At 31.6% G+C, this 25,752-nt stretch overlaps 2 protein-coding genes across 5 annotated transcripts in view; one reads left to right on the forward strand and one right to left on the reverse strand.

The window, feature by feature from the left end:
* The window catches only part of Hnf4 (Hepatocyte nuclear factor 4), a 48,555-nt gene extending 47,059 nt beyond the window's left edge, over nucleotides 1-1,496 (reverse strand). The window contains exons 1-3 of the mRNA XM_069129419.1: nucleotides 1,349-1,496; nucleotides 273-420; nucleotides 64-207 (exon numbers count right to left, since the gene is read on the reverse strand). Of these exons, the coding sequence (XP_068985520.1) occupies nucleotides 64-127 (64 nt within the window). The 5' untranslated portion in view covers nucleotides 128-207; nucleotides 273-420; nucleotides 1,349-1,496. The remainder of the gene's footprint in view (nucleotides 1-63; nucleotides 208-272; nucleotides 421-1,348) is intronic.
* A 3,574-nt stretch (nucleotides 1,497-5,070) lies between these two features.
* On the forward strand, nucleotides 5,071-24,303 carry LOC138188031 (E3 ubiquitin-protein ligase AMFR). Of its 4 annotated transcripts, XM_069129407.1 has the most exons (9): nucleotides 5,071-5,247; nucleotides 5,392-5,494; nucleotides 9,333-9,612; nucleotides 16,687-16,944; nucleotides 20,902-21,057; nucleotides 21,222-21,544; nucleotides 21,632-22,019; nucleotides 22,409-22,659; nucleotides 23,495-24,303. In XM_069129407.1, the coding sequence occupies exons 3-9, from the start codon at nucleotides 9,361-9,363 to the stop codon at nucleotides 23,664-23,666; spliced, it is 1,800 nt and encodes a 599-aa protein (XP_068985508.1). In that variant the 5' UTR covers nucleotides 5,071-5,247; nucleotides 5,392-5,494; nucleotides 9,333-9,360; the 3' UTR covers nucleotides 23,667-24,303. The 4 variants fall into 4 exon arrangements, with proteins under 4 accessions (XP_068985508.1, XP_068985507.1, XP_068985511.1 ...); XM_069129406.1 differs by having other exon boundaries at nucleotides 5,071-5,494; XM_069129410.1 differs by lacking the exon at nucleotides 16,687-16,944 and having other exon boundaries at nucleotides 5,071-5,494.
* The last annotated feature ends 1,449 nt before the right edge of the window (nucleotides 24,304-25,752 follow it).

Raw genomic sequence — 25,752 nt, forward strand, 5'->3', positions numbered from 1 at the left:
ATATAAATGTTGTATTTAATAAAACATTATATTATTAATTTAATAGGTCTTAAAGTAACTCACCGTACGCGGAGGGGGAAGAAGAGTTTATCGATGGTCCTTCGGTATTCTGCGGCTGCTCCTCCATTTCAAGGTCACCGAAGATGCACTACACATCTGCGCATGCGCGATTGTTAACCCGCCAACGAATGTTTCACGTGATTTTACCTTCGAACCGGCAATCGGTCAGCGAATATTTCGGAAATATGTCTGCTATGATAAAAGATATTTACTTTTTTCCTGACTTGTTATCGTCGAGAGACGCTTTGATTTTTCTGTCTTTCCTCTCAATCGTTCTTCTTACTTCTTTTTTTTCTCTTTTTTTTTTTGGTGGAGATTAGACAGCAGCCATGTTGACACGCGGATGGGGGAATTTGTTATCTGGAACAGAAACGAACGGGTGGTCAGATTGAAACGAATTGCCCAATGATTATTCATTTATTGTATTAATTATAAACAAGCATAGACTAACCTACGTAAAAAATATAGAAAACAAAATACATTTCGTAGGAGAAACTCCTTGGAGTATGCATGCATAAATATTTCTCTAAATTAGCGTGGAACGTCTTGTATTATGAACAAAATGATCCGTAAAAAGAGAAGCAAGAAAGACTTGGGTCACTGATCGGGTCAATGTTTTGGACGAATCAATGCCAGCTGTAAAAAGCAATCGATTTAATCGCACGAAAAAACCTTCTGATACACGTTCCTTGATCCCAATTCTTCGTTGTTCTATCGTCGAAAATTATTCTAGACCAAATAGTTTTCTTTCATATTCCTTCCTCTCATCGTAGACAGAACGGAATATTTGACACAAATAAATTGAATTATTGTTATTTTTGTACATCGTGTTTATCATAATAAACCAATAACACTTTAGAATGTTTTGGATAATACATATAATACGGATATAAAAGTTTTCTATGGTTCAAATACTTTTGAGAGCTAGTGTATATCTAAATTTTTTAATCATTATTTCGAAATTTTCTTTACTTACAGAATTTTCAATCGAAATAGATTTAAATTTATTATTTCAATAATTGTGACGAAACAGTTTGAATGGAAAATTTATTCATAATTTATCCGTTGATATTTGAGGTACCAAAGGGAATTTCTAATTTAAAGATTGAGTATAAAATACAGATGTGCTTTGAAAATTGCAGGTTTTACTAATATGATCGTGACTCAGTTACTATGATCAGAATGTTTTATATAATACACACAATATATGCATAAAATTTTTGTTCCAGTACTTTTCATGGATAATTCAATATCAATAGTCTATTCATTCTCAAACCTCGATATGTACCTATAACGCCGATGAAAAGAGCGGCGTCCCCTCCATGTTTTAAATGCTACACACGTGAATCCATCAGAGGATTCAGTAAGTAAACGTCGATCCAATGCGATCAATTCCGAAGTAAGCTGCATCGATAAGAAGTACCATTGGCAGCAGGCAATCGTTTTCCCAGAAAAGGACGAAAAAAGAGCGTAATTCATTCTCACTCGTCGTTCGCGTGGTCCCCGTCATATCTTGTTAATAGTGAAACAAATCCACTGTCGTATGCGACGAGGCCGATGAATACACAAGAAATAATGGCGATACGCGCAAGCGCACCGTCAACTCACGGCATGACGCGCATGCGCAACATCGACTTACGGCGCGCGAAATGAAACGACACTACGCGCTGGCGCTACGTCAATTCACGGCGCGGGCAAAACGAAGCGAATCGTGCGCATGCGCAGTATCGATTCACGGCAGGTGAATCCGATCAGCCAGAAAGCAATCGCACTACTGTTGCGTCGACCGTCGCCGGCACTCGACGCGCCTTTAAGTTGCGCGCGTGGGGACAATGTCATTTGGTTTCCTGTTCCGTCTGTCCACGTTTCACTTGGACATCTCATTAGAGCATATATGTACGTTCGCTAGAATGGCTAGAACGCTACGCAGTCGAGCGTCACGTGTGCTGTGCACGAATATCAATTGAACAGCTTCTACGTAATATTGAATTAGTATCTACCGATGAATTTACACGATCGCATGTGGAACAATGTTTACATACTCAGCGTTGCATTTAAGGCTATATCAGATTAATTTTTGTTGCAGGCAAGATGAAACACGTTTATGACCTGCTTGTGTCGATGTTGGCTGATTTAGATTGTTTAAAAAAGGATATAAGATTTTATGATTCAGGGTATCGTATATATGTACTGAAATTTTATTGATTAATATGGCGGTGTTGTATTAGAATCATTAACATGAACATTTGTTAAATTTAATTTGTTGATAATAGATCAAGATTTCAACGAATTTTTTTCATTCGAAGAAGACATTACAGACAAAGTAGACATTTATAATTATAATTAATGAATTCTATCTACATGTATGTTAAACAATGTTGTATGTTATATGTATATTTAGTGTATATGTGTAAGTGTAGTGTCTCGAAACAATTAAAAATAACTTTATATGTTTCTCCTTAACAAGTTGCTATATCACTATAGTAACTTTATAAGGGTAATGAGACCATTTAGAAACTAAAGCTAAATTAATGGAGAAAATTTAGTGGTATTCCTTTAATCCTATTAATTGATTCGTGTCGATCCTATTTATTACTAAAGACACCATTATGTCATTGCATTTTTGTTATAGCAGAGAAATTTACTGTTCAAAATATTTTCATTGCAATCTGTAATTATCCGAAAAATTCTTTAATTTTATTGTTCTATTATTATTGTAGTCCCAGCTAATAATAAGGTAATTTAAGACATAATGCATATATGCGAATATAAATTGATCTTATTTTATAATAAACAATAGTAGCTGTATTACGAGAAATTATGCAGTTAATAACTTGCAGTTATCACAGGTAATTCCTTCAACGGTTTTTAGGAATTGTTGATAACAAATAAAATATGACTTTTGAAGATTATTCTTATCGCTATAATTAATAATAAAAATAACACAAAACAATTCACATTTGAAAAACTTACAATTTATTATAATTGATTAATTTATATTATAATTATAATTTCAATTTATTATAATTGAATTTAATACAATATTTCTTACTTAGTTTCATATTTCTCCACTTACGTGTAATTTTTAAATACTTCAATTATATCTCTTTACGTAGCTTTTCTATTTATGCAGTGCCCTATCTTCGACGATTCTAACACGACCGATAGAAAAAGTCGTGCAAAAAATAACGAGTCGTCTACCTTGAATAAATAAATGAATATCTACGTTCTTGCTAATTTTCATAACAAGCACGACAAAATTATTGGAAACTTGATCGTTTCAGAATAACAATTTTCTTTCATGTGCTATGTCCTATAAAACGGAAGAATATATGTATTAAAATATTTAAAGAATGTACATATGTTATTAAATAAAGTAAATTGATGAAAAATGTAATTTAGTTTAAAAGTTCCAATATTCTTTAATATATCATAACCCGTTAATGAATAGTTAACCTTGCAAATCGCTTTGTCTGTAATAAATGACATTAATAACTATGAATCAAATTTTTGTATTTTAAAATTGTGTTCTAAAATTATTTGCGCGAAGTACTCGATCTCTTAATACAACGAATGTCAGGATTATACCACATGTCCTTAGAAAGGTATTAGCCATTAAAAGCAATTTATATCATAGATTAAATTTTCTATCGTCACTCAAATAAACACGATAATTCGCTCTAATCATTGTGAAATGATTATTCGACAAAAAATTGTTTGCAATTAAAAACCTTCTAAAAATGTTATAACGCCTTCGTATTGTTTGCGATATCGATCTGTAATTCTATGATAAATATATAATGTAATATGTTGTGCACAATATATCATTTATATCAATAATTATATAGCAGGATGTACATATGTAATTTATGTCCGTAGCAGAATAGATTAGTAATTAAATATTTTGTAAGCTTGGAACATTTCTAAAATGTTTATAACCTGTTGCATATTTAGACTAGTAATCATATTAATACATATAGGAACTAGTAACCAGGGACGAACTAGGACTTCAATTTTTAGCGGGAGATTACGAACATGACCCTCTATCTTTAGTTCATCTTTTAACCCTTCGATGGCCAGTTCGCCCCTGATAGTATCCATATATATACAATATCCAAAGTAAAATATGGAACAAAAAGTATTAACATTTAGGTTTAATATTATTTAATTTAGCAAAACGTAATATTTTCAAGAAATATATTAATCATCATTTTTCCAAATATTACTTATCAACTATTGCAAAATAAAAGATGAAAACGGATATCTCTAACAATTTTATTTATGATATTTGATATTTTGTGTTTGCATTTGAACATATTTTGATATTTTGCAGCTTCAAAACTGTTGATCATAGAATTCTTGAAACGTTCGAAAGGTGGCGTATTTGTCCAGTCAAAGATATAGTATCGATTGTTGGTAATTACAGGGCAGTGAATTTTATCAACTAAGCTAAACTAAATTTCAGTATTATTTTAAATTAAATTTTTATTTATTTTAGTTAAATCTAATACTATATATCAATTCCAAATCAAAACTTCTAAATACAAAAGCTTTGTTTCTTAAAAAATATTATTATAATTAATTAAATTGTAATGTAAATTAAATAAATATTATTATTATTAATTTACATTGCATCCAAATTATATGAAAATAATGTGATATAATAAATGATTGCGCAACTCATAATATTGATCCCAGTAATTATTTTTAATCCTACATTTTTAAATTTTTGGAGTCAATAACATATTTCTGATTTCTTTCTTAAGCTCCGTATATTTTATGCAATACTTCTAATATTACTGTTCTACGTACAGTGTATGTTACAGCGTTAATTTCAAGAATAAAAAAAATCATTAGTAAAAGTCATTAGTTCTTACTAAAAAATCACCAGTTATAACTCTAAGAAAGGATTCACATTTTCGCGCGCAATATTGATAAGGTCGGCCAAGTGGTGAACCTAACCTAGTCAACCCCCACTTTTCGTTACTTATATCAATCGATACTTCTTTATCGACTGTGCAGTCAGTAAGTCTCCTCAGCGGTCTCGAGCACTGCAGTTGTCGTGACACATTGTGTCGTATTGTGTCGCAATAATATCTTCAAGCTGCTCCTAAAGAAACGAGAGTGAAACAAGCGGTTCGCCAGCACGAGATACGTTCGAACAGAACTAATTCGTGGACTTCTCTTGTACGTATACCATGTAAAACCATGATGAGCCGCGTGTGCTGTTAACTGGTGGATGATTTCGACCGAGAAAGTCTTACTTTCAGTAGCCTTCCGGTTTCTCTTTTCTCCGCGGTATTCTTACCTTTATTTTCCTCACAAATTCAGTGCAGATATGCGTTAAGTGTCGACACGAGTCTTCATTTTCGGAAGTACCGTCTTTCATTTCGGTGATGGATTAAGGACAACGTGGTTCAATCATCAATCTCAGGTGAGTCCACTTGTTCTGTATCGATAGAGCGTCTTTTTATAGGAACATGATATCGAGTATGGTTCATTGTATTTAATCTGTCACTTAATATTTTATAATGAATTATTTATTTACTTATTAGTTGCTTTAACCCAGGTATGATTTATGTTTATATGGCAAATGCAGTATGCTTACACATAGTTTGAATAGAGCAAAATTTCGAACTTGTAATTTACATATAATAATATATCCATTTATTGACATTGTATCCCAATTACTTAGTTTATAATACATATAATTGGAAAAATAGAACCATTGGGATGGATAACTGATGTAAGGGAACTAACCATTATGAGGAAAAGAAAGCAGAGCAAAAGGTTGAATGGTGAAGTACTTAATATTCCATAAATTTAAGTATACGAATTATTAAAATGTAGTTGAATATATGTTTCTTTAAAATTGCGGGGAATAAGCGCTTTTCATCAATTAAAATGGTGAATGGAAGAATACACAAAATTCGAAAGTATTAAGCACAAGAATTAATAAAAAGAAGATAAATATGAATTACGTAGAATTAAAATAACTAAAAGAATTAGATAATAAAAAATTAATAAACAAAAATGATAAAATTAAAAAATTTCATTAATTGAAAAATTGTGGTTAAAAATTTCTGTTCAATTTAATACTCAGTTAAATTAATGAATGAGTAAAAAGTATAAATGAACAAGGAAATAGAAATATTATTAAATTCTTAATAAATATTGGTACAGCGAATCCAAAGTTGATCCAGGTTAAGTTTATAAACAAGGAGTCGACAATGTAAATAAATATATGTTTTCTCGTCTGAATCAATCAGGTAATATATGGATAACTAGAAAATCATAATATCTGATTAACAAAATATTTAACATATTCTAAAATAGTTAACAAAATTCATGTGGGTGAACATTTTTCTGTTGATAACGTGGTTGTGAAATTTCAAGGATACTTTAGTTTCTCTTTTAGATTTAACGTTCTCTAGACAACGAATTTATCGAACAGGATATTGTTCGCGATATAAAGATATGTACGTACGAGTATATCCAATAACTTTTTATGGAACAAAGTTTAAACACATATCACATATAACTTCTTAACATGAGAAGGTTTTCTACTTATCTTATCACGTGCAAACAATAATTAATACATTTATGTGCTTCTAGTGTATAAACAAGAAAGAAAAGTATTAATGATTAATAAATATATTCAGTAAACACTTAAAGCATAATCTCTCTAAAAGCAAATTTAAGTCAACATTATTTTTGTTAGGAATTATATGTAACTACTTTAATAATGAAAATTTTAACATTTAACTGTAATAATTCAATAGTATTAATAAATATATAATAACAATTCAAAAACAAATATACTATTGAACGTAAATATCAAATATACATATATAATAATGGCAAAAACATAAAACATGGCTTTACTCTTCGATTAAAAAATAATTCAAATTTTAATATAGAAATATTTAATTCTAACTACGGACGAATTCTATAGTCTATAAAATATAGAAATCAACGATAAATTGCTATATTCACGAAGCAAGAATATATTTGAAAACACAGTTTCATTATCCGATTAAAAAACATACGAAACGCCGCGCCGCACTTATTTGCTTCCCGTTAAACATTTAATCATCGAGAGCACGATAATACGTGTCGAGAGTCATTCATTAATAAAAATATTCGTGATTTCTAACGAGAGTCTGTAAATTATCCGCGAGATGCCCCGCGGACGACCTTCCGTTTATCATCATCATTAAGTTGGTACACATGCAACTTCTCAAATTTTTATGCAATCTTCTTAATGCGTATTTAAGTGCATGTGGTTTGTATTTTATGCGTTGCATCATTGGAAATTCGGTTGATAACAAAGTATACTACATTACTGTATCTAAATTCGGAGGTTAACCATTCATAAAGGCGCGCACACATTGTAATATTCGCGCATCGCCACTATCCATCGACCGGCACGTAGCAATTTTGAACATGAAACAACACGGTAATAACAGTGAAAATACGGAGTATTATTTTCATAGAGGAAACAAAGGTAAAAATTACTGCATTACAGAGATCGCTTAACCGGTTTAAATATACGGAGCTTCCACTTGTATAACAACTTTCGAAGATCATAAAGGAACGAACTGTTCCTCACTTTAAGTGAGTCATCCCTCGACTGCAACTGACGGATTATATAATGAAGAAGTGTATAGCAACATGTGCGACAACCACGTAACTGTACAGAGCAGTAACTGTGACATAATCGACGATAGAATGATTCTACGTGAAAAAACAGCTGGAAAATATAGAATAAAATTTATTCATATGGCGCTTCATTTTCGAGAAAATTGAGTTTGAGAGTTTGTCAAGTATCGTTAATTTAGATATTAATGTATTATTAAATACTCCTTTTTTCCTATAAAAGTAGAATATGAGGTTTGTTCGGCTAAAATTAGCTCGGTTGAAACAGTGCACCGCCTCAGATTGAGAGAGCAATGATCGCTTTCGCGCTTTTTTCCTGCTACGCGTCCCGGCTAGAAAGGCACTCGCTGCCTCTTTCAGACACGTCACGTATCCTCTCGCCTGTACTTAGTGCTCGCGTATTAGGTAAATTTGTGTGGAAATATATTAACATCGAATAAGAAAAAATACCAACAAAACTAACATTATTATATTTATATTTATCATTTAAACGAACGATTTCTCTTATCTTTTACTTGACCTCATTGAATAACATGCAACTTAGGAAAATGTCATACGTCATACAGAGACTTGAAATAAGTATGTACATCCATAATCGGCGCAATGAATCAGTGGAGTGAATCATCAATCGTTACTCAGAAATGAAACCAGAAAGAAGAATATGTAATTGTTCGAATTAAATATCCTCGCATCAATAGCTTTCGTATTAAATTAAAGTAACCATTCGCTGCTACAATATAAATATAACGATTTTAACACTTAGCGAACCCGGTCAAATAAGCGATATCAAAATTTAATTTAAAATTGTACATTCATTGTTATTTCTTTTATTCGTCTAACTTTATGTAAATTTTTATATTAACAAAAATTGAGAAATTAATTAGTCATATAATATAAGAATTTACATAAAGTTAAATGAACAAAAGAAATAACAACGAATATACAATTTTAAGCGAAATTTTGAAATCGGTCATTTGACCAGGTAAGGTTAGTATTAAGGAAAACGAGTTTTTATGTCTTTATGATTTTGCAAGAGCTCCGCATTAAAATATTAAATTGGTGTAATACACGTAATATACATATTAATATACGGTATTTGCAAGAGTAAATTACGAGTTTGTATATATTACCTTAAATTACAGTTAACACTCTCGGATCTGATCGCACTTTTTTTTTCTTTTTTTTTTTTTGCATATAGTTTACAGGATAATCATTTAACCAATTAGCTGTTGCCGATGTCTTGGAAATAGTTCTCCTTTTTTATTTAATTTATACTTTACAATTTGTCCAGCTGTACATTTGATCAATTTTTCGAACTCTTGGAAATGTGTGTACCTAAAATGTGTCGCAAAAAGTAAGCTATGACAAGTATACTCGTAAAAGACAATTAACTAGTTAACATATTGACACCATATTTTAATTTTTATTTTAGTGTATAATTATTTTCCATCTAGCCTTTTCCCCAATTAATGCGCTGCGTGTACGAAATCTCCATTAACGATATACATATATATAATAATATTTAGTAATAACAATCTTTTTCGATATAACTTCACATCCATTAATTATGACAAAATCAAATATATCAATATAGATCGTAAATGTGTTCGTAGGAAGCAGTAAATCGCAAGAACTGCTAAGATGCCGATAGAATTCTTGGACCGGCTTCCAATGCCAAATCTCCGGCTGTATACGGCAATAAGCTTCGGCGTGTTATCCTGTTCGATATACTATGCCGTTCAAATCATCAAAGACCCGGCATGGAAGATCACTCAGACTTACGTGGACTCTGAAAATGACTCAGCCAACAACATCGACTTCGATCCGAGGGATTCCGCGATGTATATGAAGGAGTTGCTCGAGTGCATGCTCGACGAGCCTATCTGCATCTGGGTAAGTGGTACACGACGATTCAGTCGCACGAATTTGGTTTTCGGTCTGATGCCCTCAAACACAGAGATTCCATTTACTCTTATGAAAATGTAGCATATTCCTGGGAGAAATGGACTTCATTATTATCATAGTTTTAATATTAGAACTACCAGTCGAAATGACTGGTCTTAGGCTTTTTGTTTTTACAGATAGTAAAATCGTGATTTTATCCCTTATTTTCACGTTATCCGAATAAAAATTTGACCAAACTCCGATTCGAAGTGTATTTATCGACGCACTGTGAATTTTTATGCATTTTTAAGCGTAGAATCCGATACGAACTACCCTTTGTAATTATCAAGACACTTACCAAAATTAAGTAACAAAAGATGAAAAAAATATGTATGTACTTGTCATATATGTATATTTCTCCTGTGATCTTAACATACGAACTGGTATGTATTTAGATATTTGCGTTTCGACGTGTTAAAAAAATAACTATTTACTATAAAGTAATATCCAGTCGTGTTCATCTATGTATTTATTTGCCTGTATTTGATAACACGGAACTCGCAAAGTCACAACAAGGTAAGATAATTTTATACGTTCGGACGGTGTAATATTCACGTATTTACGTGCAAAACTTTCACGCAATCATAATTAGAACATGAACGTGAGATATGAAAGATAAGGCTCTTATCCGGAAGTATTCTTGAGTTCAGGTTACGCTTTACCAATGTTCTTATTACGAACAAGAGCTTAAATTGCGTCTTAGAAAATAATCAAGACAAATATTGACATAAAAATTCAACAAGCGATTCAAAATCATTTTTACTACATCAGAAAAAGAATAATTCTACCATTAAACATATTCTAAGAAGTTAACGACAGATTTAAGATAACATCAAATACTTCTCTATAATTCTTGCATAGTGCATGAAGAATATTTAAAAAAAGGAAACAAAAAAGAATAGTTTCTTTCCTATATATTAATTGTATTCATTTAATATACGGAATGACTCAGCCTCTTCCGGCCAAACGTTGTCGGTACATTTTATAACGTACGTTCATAAGTCAAGATAAGAAAAAGATGTTATATAAATGTATGTCATTGGAAATGTTGTTAAATACACAAATATATGTAACATACAAAATTACGTTAAATACGTAACAAAGAAAGAAAAGATACACGAAATACGACCGGTACCATAAGAAATAAATAGAATGGATAGGTTAGGAATATTTATATCTGACAATAATCAAAAGATGTCGCGGTATTATTTCTACAATTCTAAGTAGAATTCCGTTTCTAAATTCCGTTTTACCATTCCTATCGATAGAAGTTTAACAAACGATAAAAAAGTTGGTTGTACATTCCTTTCTAGACTGTACCGATAACTATATCGCCGGAAAAAATTTAGCCACCCTGTATATTTTAGATATTCTTCTACAAATACTGAGAACATACCGGAATTTTTTCCAAAATTAATATTCACTTTTACTTAGATAGACACATAATTACGTTGAGTTTATCTATTTCAATTAATATCATTCGAATCACTGACTTAATATATAGAATATTAAGGTTACATATGACGTATAAACCTGTAGTACGTTAATAACATTAAGTTATCCCAAAAGTTTCTTTCGTTTTTATGAGGAAATAATAGACATTTTTTGTTTTATATTATATATATTATATATATTCTATATTATATATATTATATATATATAGAATATTAAGGTTATATATGACGTATAAACCTATAGTACGTTAATAACATTAAGTTATCCCAAAAGTTTCTTTCGTTTTTATAAGGAAATAATAGACATTTTCTGTTTTATATTTTCTTCTATTACTACAAAATGAGTCATACATAACTCAGTAAAATAATATAAAAGGAAAAATGTGCGTCTATTATTTACTTATAAAGCGAGAAAAACTTTTCGGACAATCTAATACACTTAAAGAATAAGAAACGAAAGAGAAATGTTTTTTACTTTATACAGCCATCTTTAATCATTTTATTTGTACGAAAGTAATGAAGCAGTGCGTCCATTTTAGAAGCCAATAACATCCAGTGAATATGTATCACGCGCATTGAACGAAATGTAGCAGAACACGTGGCCAATGAGTACGTGTCCCCTCAGGGACAATTTATATCGACTATTCCATAACTAGCGAACTTTCTCCTTTCTCCTGGTGTTACTACCATGATAAATGCGTCGTTTCTGAGTAAGTAAACGATCTGTCTCACCACAGGCATACAACTAGTCCCGTTTTCAGTTTCTCGAAACGTATCCTTTCTCGCTCTCTATCACACAGTGTCAGGTTACGAAAGTATTCTATTGCACGTATACGCTACTATGTAAGTTTTCTAGCGAAAAATAAAGTAAAACAGACAAATTCCGGGACAATAATCATAGAATTATTATATAGATTTATAATAAATTTATAATTAACATATAGATTATAACTTGATTAATTTACTTATTTCAGTGATAAAATGTATACCTCCGGAAAAATTCGCCTAACACGACATAAATTGAGTTTGCCAATCTGAAGATGCAAGGAGAACCAATAACCCTTGAACACTCAACAAGCAATATCGACTTCTAATAATATATCTTGACACAGTTTTTTTAATGATACTTAAGGCACGGAGAAAAGTTCGGAGATGCACTTCAAATTCTACAAAGTAACAATAAAAGAAGTTTAAAGAGTTCTAAATTCTTTATCGTACTCTGTATAACGATATTCTTTCGACAAATTTTTCATTTATTTTTTAACGAGACAGATTATTAATTTTTCCGATAAAAAGTTCGACTAAAATGTTTCCAATAATTCTGATAACCGATACTGTAATATTATATTCTTCCAAAATTAAAAAAAAATTTGTAAAAGAAAAATAGAAAGTACGATCACGTCTACTATAACGTCAACAAATTTGATGTTTCTGATGTAAGGTTCCGACCTACAAAGGAACGTGGAATTTTTTAGGTGTCATTAACCTTTCGAATATTGTATTAAACACGCGTTTCTCGTTCGTCGATGTGGGTAAAAGTTACAAGCGTACGCAATTACTCTATCATCTATGACTTCATATACTTAACATAAGATATGTAACTATGCTTACATATTTTCGCAAATGAAGTCGCAGCCATCGTTTTACGCGCGTAGTAACAAATGCGAAAAATAATTCCGTGTAATTCCACCTGTTTTTATGTTATTATACTAGAAACCGTGTGCTTTAAGAAAAACACGTTTTATTTTTTAAATATGGCTTACATTAACTCTCAGTGAGTAAGCTGGATCGTTTGCATCTGTATATAATTTTTTTACTGTTTCAAGCTTCCAAAAATAAAATAATTCTTTTTATAATACGTACGAATAGCTCTTCTTTTACAAATTTTTGGACGAATATAAAATTATGACCGATGTACTTAATGATTTCAAGCATTTGTCGTGTCTTAAGAGGAATAAATCGCAATTTACCTCACATTTATAAATCATCTTATGTATATTCCAATAGTTTTTTCCCCCGGAAATATGCAATGCAAAATGTACAGTTAATGTTAGTCCCTAAAGACTTAAGGAAGCAAATAATTAGGAAAAAAGCGCGTCCACACGATGACTGGGCATAAATGATATTGAGATCTACAAGGATAATCAATGTCAGGATTAACAAATCGTTGCTGACTCTTTTTTTCGTTCTTCTTTTAGTTTTTGTTTGACGTTGATATATGAGAAACGCGAAAGAAAATGCATCCGCAGATAGAAAAATGTCAGCATAATAATTATAGTTTATGCAACACGGACAAAACTGGACGTTTGTATTTGTAATCAATATTACCGTACAGTAGAGTGCGATATAATAGAATGGTTAAAAGGGGAGGTAGATATAGAAGTAGCGAAATAGGTATAAGAGATGTAAAACCGAAAGTTCGTCCAGAGCCGAAAGGCACGGACTAAGCAATAATAAATAAATAAATAATATTACCGTACAGTACATATGGCATACGTGGCCTTTACATGCATAGAATAATCAATTTCGGCTTATAAATTAGTATGTAAATCTAACTCGGACGGATGCTTACCAAATATAATTGTAATAAGTTAAAAATGAATGAAAAATACGAAGCGTTGAAATTTTATAGCGAATCAGATATATTTTTATTATTAGATCGGTACATATGAAATTTTGTTTCTTTAAAGTTTGAATCTGCCAGGCCATTCACTACCAATCACTAAACTGCTAACCCTGTTACGGTTATACTTCAATGTTGTTTCCACTTTAGCGACCAAAAACGATTTTTAATGTTTCAGAAAAATGTACAACTAATAATACAACTAATTCTCGATATTAAAAGTATAATAGATTTCCCTACAATGTCAAATCTATGTGAAACCATTCTGCGATCTTAATTCTCTATAAAATAATCGTTTCAGGCTAATAAATTATTCCACATTCTCGAATCAAATTTAAAGATTGAAATAACCGATGCTTCGGTTGAAACTAAAATTATCTGTCCTTTCAAGTCGGTTTGGCAAACAGAAACGTTGTTGTTATACGACTTGTACCAGACGTTGCTTCTTACTTCCTATCTTCTTTGCCAAAGGGAAAGAATTCTCCTGATACAATCAAGACTACCGATAAATAAACAAAGTGAAAACAAAGAGTGTTTAAAGTTGCGAGTGTAAAAAATTCTAATAAATATTTACGGTAGAGCGACATCATTGATTGGTAGGATCTGAAAAGATGTCAAGGTCAATGTCCCGCACGATTTCATGTACATATGTATGTACACAAGTGACGTTCAGCTTTGGTTTCAAAGATCTACGTGAAAGTATATTTAATGCTACCTTCAGTGTATATTTTTAAAATCTAAGTTAGATTAAGATACATTAGATTTTGTTAAGTTACCTCTTAGAGCAAGAAAAAGAGAATTTTTAAGCAATAGAAAAGCCAAAGAACGCAATAAGCTTTTCAAAGATATTTATTCCGTATTTGCTTCAAGTTTCATTATACGGCTTTCTCTAACGTTCCCAATTTTTGTTCTTTCTCTTCAGTTTTAAGAATCTTTCCCTGTGCCTTTTTGTAACCTTGGAAGTTACACATGTGATAGTCACATGTGACCCAACTGCAAATGAATTTCTTTCTAATTTGCCTTCCTTGGTAAAGACACAGAAATGTTTCATAGCATTTTAGAAATTATCCACTCTTCTTGGTTATTTTCCTGTCATATTCACAGTTTTTTTTTTTTTTTTTTTTTTAGTTATTTATTTAATTTGTACTTTACAATTTGTCCAGCTGGACGTTCGGTAAATTTTTTCTAACTTTATTGTTAAATAATATGTGGATAGCTACCCTCACCGGAATACTATCTTCGAGTTTGTCTATTTCATTTCTTTAGTGAAGTCAGAGGGGCGTTTTCATATAGTATTTTCTATACACAGTGACTATAAGAAGTATTTGCACGATTCGAGTCAAATTTATAAGTACTTACACGTTGAACTTAATCCCATTACTAATTATTAGACCGCGGATCTTTATGCGGATTCCTATTTTTGAAACTATAATTGAAAAACTGCTTCCTCCAAGATTGTTCTATCTATCATGTTTTACAGAAAGTACTATAATCTGGATATTTGATATAATTTTTTATATTATGCTTGTTACAGCGCAACAATAAGATTCTAAAGCCATCTAGTCTTTGGAAATAGTTTAAACGATATGGAAATTTTTTGAATTAGCGTATTTTGTTCCTTTTCTTAAAGTTAATCACTTTTATCACACATTTATCATTATATTCACAAACTGTTAATCGGACACTCGAGCGTCTCACGTGGTCTCCTCAAGGACTGTCGCTACCTTGATGTGACCGATACGTAGAAGTTGGAGTTTCTCCTTCTTTGTAACGTGCACTCGCCAATTACTTCCTCCACCTCGAATAAATGCTAAATCAGGAAATTCCAGTGTCCACACCTAGTGACTTTCCGAACTGAAAACATCGTTTCTAATATCATCAATCCGCAGTAGAGGACTTCCTCAAGTAAATACGCATTTACAAATCTACGCCCCTATCTTGTGTCTCTTTCCGAACTGTCTGTCGCATTATATTGCACTTTGAGGCGGTCGAGTAAAAGTGTGAAGTAATTCTCACTTCTAGGAAAACTCAACATCTTCTTTATTGTTTAATTTTACCATTTAAGTATTGTCTAATAGTAAATCAATTTGAAGGGTTTCTCAGCCTCATAGCCTTTTTAGCAACATGCCTTGCACAAATGATGCAGCGGGATATAGACAGGTCAATTTTCGTAATTATAAAAATACCCATAACCCGATGGCTTCGAAACTCTGTTCTAATGTAACGCTGCCAGCGCGCCGATCTGGATTTAATTTACACTGTACTTATACTTGTACCCATTCTTCTATTTATACTTACTTAAATATATTTTCATTACACATTCATCCACGCGTTCCTCTATCAGATAATCTCGACAAAATGTTCGCGTGAACTTGATCCCTCGCACTGCAACGATACGTGTTTTGTATAATATTGAATTTTTTAATCTCCCATAAATGCATAACAGTCCGCAGTTTGCTAATTACGATATTCTAATATTTTAATTTATATACAGGGTGGTTGATAACTGGTGATGCAAGCGGAAAGGGGGTGATTCTACGCGAAAAAAGAAGTCGAAAATATAGAATAAAAATTTTTTTTTTAATTATCTTTTTTCTTTTTTTTTTTAACTTTTCCACCGAGACAGCGATCTACAGTGAGATCCGTTATAACGAGACGTAATAAAGTGCACGCGTACCGAGCGAAAATTCAAAGTCGATTTTCTCGAAAACAAAGCCTCGAACGAAAAATTTTTATTCTATATTTTCGACTTCTTTTTTCGCATAGAATCACCCTCTTTCCGCTTGTACCACCAGTTACCAACCATTCTGTATATAATATATATTTTATATAATTATTTATATATATACAATATAATTTAATTTATAATTTTAATATCGATGATATACCTATTTCTATTGTGCTAATCTTTACGCTTAAAATATCCTTTGTTGTTATTTTCTATAGACTTTAATCAACATGGCGTACTGCGTGCTAATTCTGCTGGGTAAAACAATTCAAAAGCTCGTATTCGCCGAGCTCCGAGTCTCCGAAAGGCAACACCTAAAGGACAAGTTTTGGAACTTCGTGTTCTACAAATTTATCTTCGTATTCGGCGTGCTGAATGTGCAGTACATGGACGAGGTGCTACTGTGGTGGGCTTGGTTCACCGCGCTTGGCTTCCTAAGTCTCCTCAGTCAACTATGCAAGGATCGATTCGAATACGTAAGTGACATACTGTCTGCTGACAACTGCTGAGCTGACCCTGTCCGTGATCCAAATTTCATTAAACACTTCCCAGGATGCTCTAAATTTTTCTTAAAGCAGCAAGTATTTTCAATTCCTCTAAATCAATCCTTAGATATATTGTTATTGGGAAAAAATATTGATAAAATATTTGTTTTCAGTATATCTCTATTTAAAGTTCGAAGCTAAAGCTTAGAGCATATTAGGATTTTAAAAGAAATTAAAGTATATAAATATTCCATTTATGATATTACTATTACTTATATTACTTATAGCATTGAAACTGTAATCAATTACGTTAAGATATGACGTTTATGTTATTCTTATTTCGCAGGAAAATATACAACAAAATTTGCTTCGTCTAAAAAGTACTCCAAACTTTTGAAAACAACTTATAACATAGGAAAAATGATCATAATGTCATTAAAGAGATAATTCTGAGACTTGGCATTACCATCGAATTCCAACTTCTTAAATTTTGTTCATTCGGAAGACCTTGATAAAGCCATATCGTACAATAAATATCGTAGTAAACTCAGAGAGATTGCTGAATATCTTAGCACATTTTAAACAGGAACGTGAATTCGGAACGCACGCGTCGGTAAAGTTGGCACGTGCCCCAAAACGACATCTTGCGAAATTTCTCGACAGATCTGTATTGTGTTGTCTTTCTGGTAGGCACATATGCTACGTAGTATCTTTCTGTCTATATCTTTCTCGTGTATTTCCGCGATGAATCAATCTCGCTTGTTTATTTGGTTTAACTAGCGACGTGAGAAGTTACACGTTCGACGAGTCAAACAAGTAGCCAGCAATAATCTTGAAATTACAGTAGCGCTCTTATCTGGCCAGTTATCGAAAGGAATATAAAGGAATAGGTGTATATATATGTATATACAGATGTATATATATATATATGTATATACAGCGGAAAGGGGGTGATTCTACGCGAAAAAAGAAGTCGAAAATATAGAATAAAAATTTTTCGTTCGAGGCTTTGTTTTCGAGAAAATCGACTTTGAATTTTCGCTCGGTACGCGTGCACTTTATTACGTCTCGTTATAACGGATCTCACTGTAGATTTAAAAAAAAAATTAAAAAAAAGAAAGAATTAAAAAAGAATTTTTATTCTATATTTTCGACTTCTTTTTCGCGTAGAATCATCCCCTTTCCGCTTGTACTACCAGTTACCAACCACCCTGTATATGTACTTCTAGAAAATCCTCAGTATCTTTCTTCCACGTTGAACGCACATGTAATAAAGATACTCTATACGTTTATATACATACGTATATATGTATGTATGTATTCTATTTTCTGCTGAGGATGGGTTGCTATGTGCCCTTGGCATCACAGGCAGTATCCCTTGAAGAAGTCGCTTCAGAGGTCATTGGCCCTTATATTACCCAACGAACTTTCCAGTCTTTTATTTCGTTCCATTTCCTGGGTACCCTGAGGCGTCCTTTTATACAGGGTATATATTAGTACAACCGGCCAGGGAATGATTCTACATTAAAAAGTAAGTTGAAAAGAAAGGATAAGATTTTTTCATTTAAGGCTCAGTTTCTGAGCACATCTAGTACAAAAATCTTTTCGGTACACATATACTCGATCATGTCTCAATTCATAGTGAATTTCAATGACCGATTGTACTGCCATTTACCAGACACCCTATATAAACATATATGTGTATATATATATATATATATATGTATATATTCTGTTTATTTTTCGACTTTACAGTCTAGAAGAAGGACTTGGCTTACGTATTTCCAACTCTTACCAACTCCCATACTTTTTTTAGAGCACAGATCGCATTATGCATGAATACTGCATTATTTATTGTCGTATAAAAAAGTCTACCCAGAAGAAAGTTGCACTGTTCGAACGAGCACATGGAATATTGGAAATAATTTTGTTTCAGTGATCTTCTTTTTTTGGTGAAATCTCAAGGTCACTAGTATTTTTTTTTTTTTTTTGTTATTGAAAATCCTTCGTTTATTTTTGGATATTTTCGTAGAGTGTGAAAAATCAAATTCGTTGCCCTATAGAACTATAGAACTATACATTTCGATCGTTTAGTTTTGAGATATTAGCGTCTGTATGTATTGAAATCTTGCGTGATATCTCGATGCACACGGTATCTCAAATTACGCAGTATACCGATTCTTCACGTTCGTACGTAAACATAAATATCATCTCCAATGACGAGCGATAAGGCAGTAGATGATCGCTTAGTATATCTTTAGTTCTATTGGGACTGTTGAATTTAACAAAATGCGTTACATACTACAGGAAGAAGTAGATATTGTACTGATATATGGTGAAAGGCATCAATCTTTACAAGAAAAGGCTTTACCAAAGAAACATCAAGCTAAACGATTATGCACTGCCCTATCGCTTGCGATTGAAACTAATATTTATGCCTACATATGAACGTGAAAAATCACGGTATCGCGTAACCCGAGATACCACATAAAATTTGTATATATTTAGATGGAAATATTTTAAAACTAAACGATAGAAATGGTATGGTCCTATTGGTAGTTGAATTTATTTTTTCACTTTCTACAAGAATATCTAAAAATAAATATAGGATTATCAACAAATAAATACTAGTGACCTTGAGACCTCGTAAAAAAAGGATCATTAGGAAAGACTATTTTCAATATTATACGTGCTCCTTGAAACAGTGCAACTTTTTCTTGAAAAGTTTTTCATGCAACAACAAATAACGCAGATATTTAGATGACTCCATTTAACTGGTCCACACTGTATATATGGTCGCCCATTTACATTTTACATATTTTATACTTCAGGAAAATGTTCAATAAAACAATGACAAGGTTATAAATGTTACAAAACTACAGTAAATAAATATAATGTATGTTATCTATATTTAAAAATCATTCTTCGTATTTTTGCCAAAATTCTGAAAATTTGTTCAGTAATAGTACTGAAAGATTTAAAAAAAACAAATATCTTGGCGCGCAGAGTGGTCTGAATCTTTAGTATAAAGACAAAGAATCTCGGCTCCGTTATGCAATGAATTAGCGTGAATCCCGTTAGTATAATCGAATAGAGGTAACCAGGTTATACCTCTCCACAGCTAGACGACATTCAATTTTCCTTGATCTGTCTCATGCGTGCCATTTTTTAATTCTTTAAAGCATGTTACTCCAATATTTATTTAGTTAAACTTTGATACGTAAATAAAGCTATTTTTCAGATTTATTAATGATATATTTTACAAATTAATAATTATAGTTAATAATAAGTACAATTCAGTAAGTTAAAGTTAAGTCAATAAATTAGTATTCGACTGAAGATATTAGATATTTTTTATAATAATTTTGTTACAATTATCATTAGATTGTAATGTATAATTTTTCTGTTTGCATTTAATCACATAATTGAGCAAAAAGTACATGTTCCATAACATTTTTTCAATGTACACGTTAATTTCCGCAAATCTCTTAATTTAAATAATATACGTCTGAAGTTAGATACAGTAGAGTTAGACGTATTCCAGTATATGGATTACATGGATTGTTCTATTTGAATCTATATAATCTTTAACTATAGAATAGTAATGCTTTAATCAAATTGTCTAGTTAAGTTACATAATATTCTGTATAAATATTGTCATTATATAAACAGTAAAATTTCATATTAGTCAAATATTTACATAAAAATAAGTTAATCATTCTAATGAATAATAAAAAAATATTTGCTTTTTTTAAACAAATCATTTTTACAAATTACCGTCCATGGCCTAATTTAATTGATAAGCATTATAAAAATAAGAATTAATATTAATAATAATCTATTTTAATATAAGTTATAAATTTAATATTAATTATTATTAAAAAATTTATTATTTTACATACATAGATAATGAAAAACATTACAGAACTTTTAATTATTATTTTCTAGTTATCGTTTTCGCCTACAACACCAGGTTGGAGTCATGCGAAACTTCTTGGACTTCTCGCGACTATTCTTGCATTATCCTCCTTCATGTTACTCCTATGCACAGCTGCAGCGTTCTTCTTCGTTTCATTCAATACCTTTGTCTTCACTGCAGCTGAGGTAATGTAAACCCTTGTGTGAAAGTAAACAATTCTTCATTTATCACAGTACTCGTGACAACTTCGAATACTTCAATTTTTTTTAGTAACTTTCATTCTTTTCCACTAACAGAATAGAAGTTATTATAACCATGTAATTCTAATGATGTATTTGCTTGTTAACAGTGCATTTTACTAGGTGTCAGAACAATTCATGTAATGGTGCGATACATAATTCATCTGTATGATACTCGAGGGGCTGGAACCTCTTCGCAACGTTCTTGGGACAAAAGAGGTCCTCTAACTTACTACACAGATCTAACAGCAGAATTAATAGTGCTAGCTGTAGATTTTCTTCACCATGTCCACATGCTACTTTGGAGTAACATATTCCTAAGCATGGCATCCCTTGTAATCTGTATGCAACTTAGGTATCTATTCTATGAGATACAACGCAAGATCACAAAGCACAGGAACTATCTTGCTGTATTAAATCATATGGAACAAAAGTAAGTACACACTTTTTATAATTGTAATCAGGAGATTATGGATTTTTATACAAAATTTTATACAAATTTATATATTTTTATTTCTAGCTATCCAATGGCAAGTCAGGAAGAGTTAGCAGAGAACTCAGACAACTGCGCCATTTGCTGGGAGAAAATGGAAACAGCTAGAAAGCTACCTTGTGCTCATCTTTTCCACAATTCCTGTTTACAGTCTTGGTTGGAACAGGATACTTCCTGCCCAACTTGTAGGCTTGCCTTAAACATGCAACCTAGCCACCTTGTAAACACACAAGAATTATCAACTGAACTACAAACGCCAGCTAGACGAAATGAGAATCATTTCTTTCATTTCGATGGCTCAAGATATGTGTCCTGGTTACCAAGCTTCTCCGTTGAAGTTTCCCACAATAGACTACGTGGGAATATTTCTACTATTACACATAACAACTCGCAAATGGATACTATGATTAGACAGGTGCGTTAATCGTACATTTTTAATGATTGAAAACTAATACATTATAATTTTGGGAGAACATCAATGGTTCAGTAGTAATTATTTTATTAGAATCTAATGACAATTTTATTAGATTCTAATGAATCTTTATTAGAATCTAATATTAGAATCCACTGAACTCTGAATGGTACTCTATTACTGTTAACTGGTTCAAACTGGGTTCATTCTGTTCTGTTCATTTATTCAAGGACTGCTACATATTGAACTTATTTAACATCAAATTATAATTTTAAATATAGTTTACTTCCATTTTATTCGCACATTTTTATTAATCAAATGGAGAAAGAGATGTTTACTTGATTTCTGTGTCATTCATCCTAATATTAATTTTGTATTATTTATTAAAACAGGTGCAGCAACTGTTTCCACAATTCCCCCGCAATCTAATTGTAGAAGACCTCAGAGGGACGAGATCAATCGAATGGACCGTTGCAAATATTCTGGATGGAGTCTTGATGTCTCCTCATCATATAATCGAAGAACCGCAATTGGAATCCGTCCTTCAAATCCATACCAGTACCACAGAAACTAGTGTTTCTTTGAATACCCCTTCGATGCCGCTACCTTCAGATCCAAGATTTGATATTCCTCTTGCTGATAGGTACTTCCTTCATTTTCATAATTTATTTCAAACATATATTTTAACCTTTTGCGTTCGAGGATTTTTTTCGTCAAGCGTAACAGCAAATCCAGATGATTTAGCGTATATATGATGCGTGTCTTATAGGTAGCGTAAAATGATTTTATATACAAATTAACTCACAAAAACATTATATTCTAATAATTTATCTATATTTACATCTTTAAAAATATGATTTTATAATATTAATTTTTCTATTTTTTTGTATGATAATTTATAAAGCATTTACTAAGATGCATCCTTGAATATAATTGGTCTCATTTTTCAACAGTTCAAAATTAAGTTCATCTTCATTTGAGCTAATTTCACTTCCGAAAACCATTTTTTTAGAGTTTCTAAGCTATAATACTTTTGCCATGATAGTCGAATCCGAACTAACATCGGAGACGTTGTCAGAATCATAGTTTCGTAAGGATTTGAGATTAAATATTTGATCTCCCTTTTAAAGTCCAACATTTTACGTTTCCTAACAAAGAACATAAAGACCTAAGGAACCTATGTACGAACCAATATTGCACTCTCATTAACTGGAGATGTCAAAATCTAGCATAAACAGGGACTGTCGCCTCTCACTCGCCACTGGAGTTGCACCATAGAACACCGTGGCGACTGAGAGTCGCCTCTCGAGCACAAAGGGTTAGAACAAAATCCATAAAGAAAATGTAAGATATATTCAAAACAGATAATTTTATGTTCCAAATAATATTTTTAAATTTGTTAAATGTATTTTATTTTCAAGTTATCCATTGTAATATAATTTGATTAATCTGAAAATATTCCTAATGAATAATTACAGCGGTGAAGAACCTTCCAGCCTAGGAGGACGGTTTTCCAAATCATCGTCCGAACGAGAACAAATCCTGCAGCGTCGCAAAGAACTGCTGAGACTCACTGCTAAGGAGAAATATCTCGAGAAGTGCCGAGAAAAGCATGGAGCTGATGAAAGTGTTTCTAATGCCACCTCTTAAAACAGGGAAAACAGAGAGATATATGCTGATAAAAAGTTCTTGATTTTTCGTGCTTCGTAGCGATTATCTTCTTCGAAGAAGAGTATAACGACTGATTTCCTTGAGTACACGTCCACCGACGTCCACTTACTTTTTCCTCGCCTTCTTTTTGTGTTTGCCTACATGCAATTCTTATTTTCTTTTTTTTTTTTTTGTGTAGACTATGTTCTTTACTCTTTGGTTTGTTCCTAAGCATTTTTGAATGATCTTAATTATTATTGCTCCTACAATGAGAACAATTTTTTAGACACCAGTTCTCTTTTTTTTATTCACTTTTCCTTTTTTCCATAGTCTGTGCTCTTATAAATATTGTATTCGCTTTCTTTGATTTTTGTCATATTAAAATCCCGATCTTTAGGAATAGTTTCCTTCAAAATTCTAGACTCCTTACTTGAGAAGGACAGTTTCCTTAAGAATACGTTTTTTATTCTTAAGAAGAGGTAAGGACAATTAACTTAAAGTATTAACCATTTAATTCTTTAGCAATAATAAGAATTAACTTAAAAGTATTACTCGCTTAATTATTTTTAATTCTTTATTTATTAAAGTAATAATTAAGAAATGAAACTTTCCTGAGATCTTAATCTTTCATTTCGTATTTCTTCTTTTTTCTTAACCCATCAAAAATTTTTTCAAGAGTTTCTATGTTATACAGAAAAAAGAAAGTCCTTATACATATATAGGAAATTTAATATCTTATAAACAAGTAATTCTTTTCATTGAATTTAATACTTTTTATCCTAAAAGAAAACGTTGCTTATATTTTTTCATTTTTCTTAACCGTTTTGGCGCCACGCAGCGCGATCGCACTGTTCACGTACTGTGGTGAACTGTGTCGCGATGTTTGGTCATGGTCGTCAATTCGCAACAGGCACGGTTCCGAATGTAGCTCGTCGCGAGTCATATAAGTTTCCTCTCGTAATTACTTTTTTTTCAAATAATCGTAAACCACCTACATAAATAAGCTGTTTTTATTGAATTTACTTTTATTTACATATACTTCTGCATAGTATAAATGTTGCCAACATTTTTGAAAATGTAAGAAAACATAATATAATATTTTATTTATAATAGATATAAAACTAGATTACTAATGTTCATTGTCATCTTTAAAAGTAAGTTTTTTATTTAGTTCACCCATTGCCCTTGTTTCTTTATGTCTTTTTATGCTTTTACGATGATAAATGAATAAAATAAATAATATATTAAATCAAAACACAAAAGTGTAAACACACAAAGGCATTAAAATTATATTCATGGTTTTACAGGATCATGACATTCATTATTTTTAAAACAGACATGTTTATAAAGACATAATGGATGAAGTCCATTTTTGCACTGCACACAAATTAAATCTGATCGTTTTATACCGGTAATAGAAGTATACCCGTCACCCATATCTGGATGACGCGGCGACAAACGTGTTAATTAAAACAAACTAATGTATAAATTACTGCTTGAATTGGAAAACCAAATCCTGTATTATACAATGTTATCACGCAAACAAAACGTAAAACACGAATATTTCGCAAACTTTTGAGTGTTTGGTATAACGTTTCTGATATGAATGATGAGAAATGAAGCGCGAGCGCGCCGAGCGGCATATTTCTACGAAAAATAAGAGCAGCGCGATCGCTTCGATCGGTATTTCTCGTAAATAAATGAACGAAATGCTATCGCGCTGCAAGGCACAATCCGACACGGATTCTTAAAAACCCCTGGCACTAAAACGGTTAAAGGAAGATATTTTTTAACAATTCAATAATTTCTGCTTTTGAAGATTTTCTTTGAAATCTTATTTTTCTATTCGTAAGAAAGTCGTTATTCTTAAGAGTAGAAGAAAAGATTTTGATCTAATCGACATCGACTGGTTGTGAATTATATACTCATCGGTGGATTAGAGGACTGATAATAATTAGAATGTATTGTCGAAGGTAATATCTTTCTTTTTTCCATATATTTCTTTTTTATTCGAATACAGGATAAAATCACCTAATATTTTTAATAATAAATGGTTATTGTTATTTCTATTATTAATTTTAGTTTT

This window comes from Bombus flavifrons, chromosome 16 (assembly GCF_040668555.2).
Source record: "Bombus flavifrons isolate JBK064 chromosome 16, iyBomFlav1_principal, whole genome shotgun sequence".
In the NCBI taxonomy this organism is placed as follows: Eukaryota; Metazoa; Arthropoda; class Insecta; order Hymenoptera; family Apidae; genus Bombus; species Bombus flavifrons.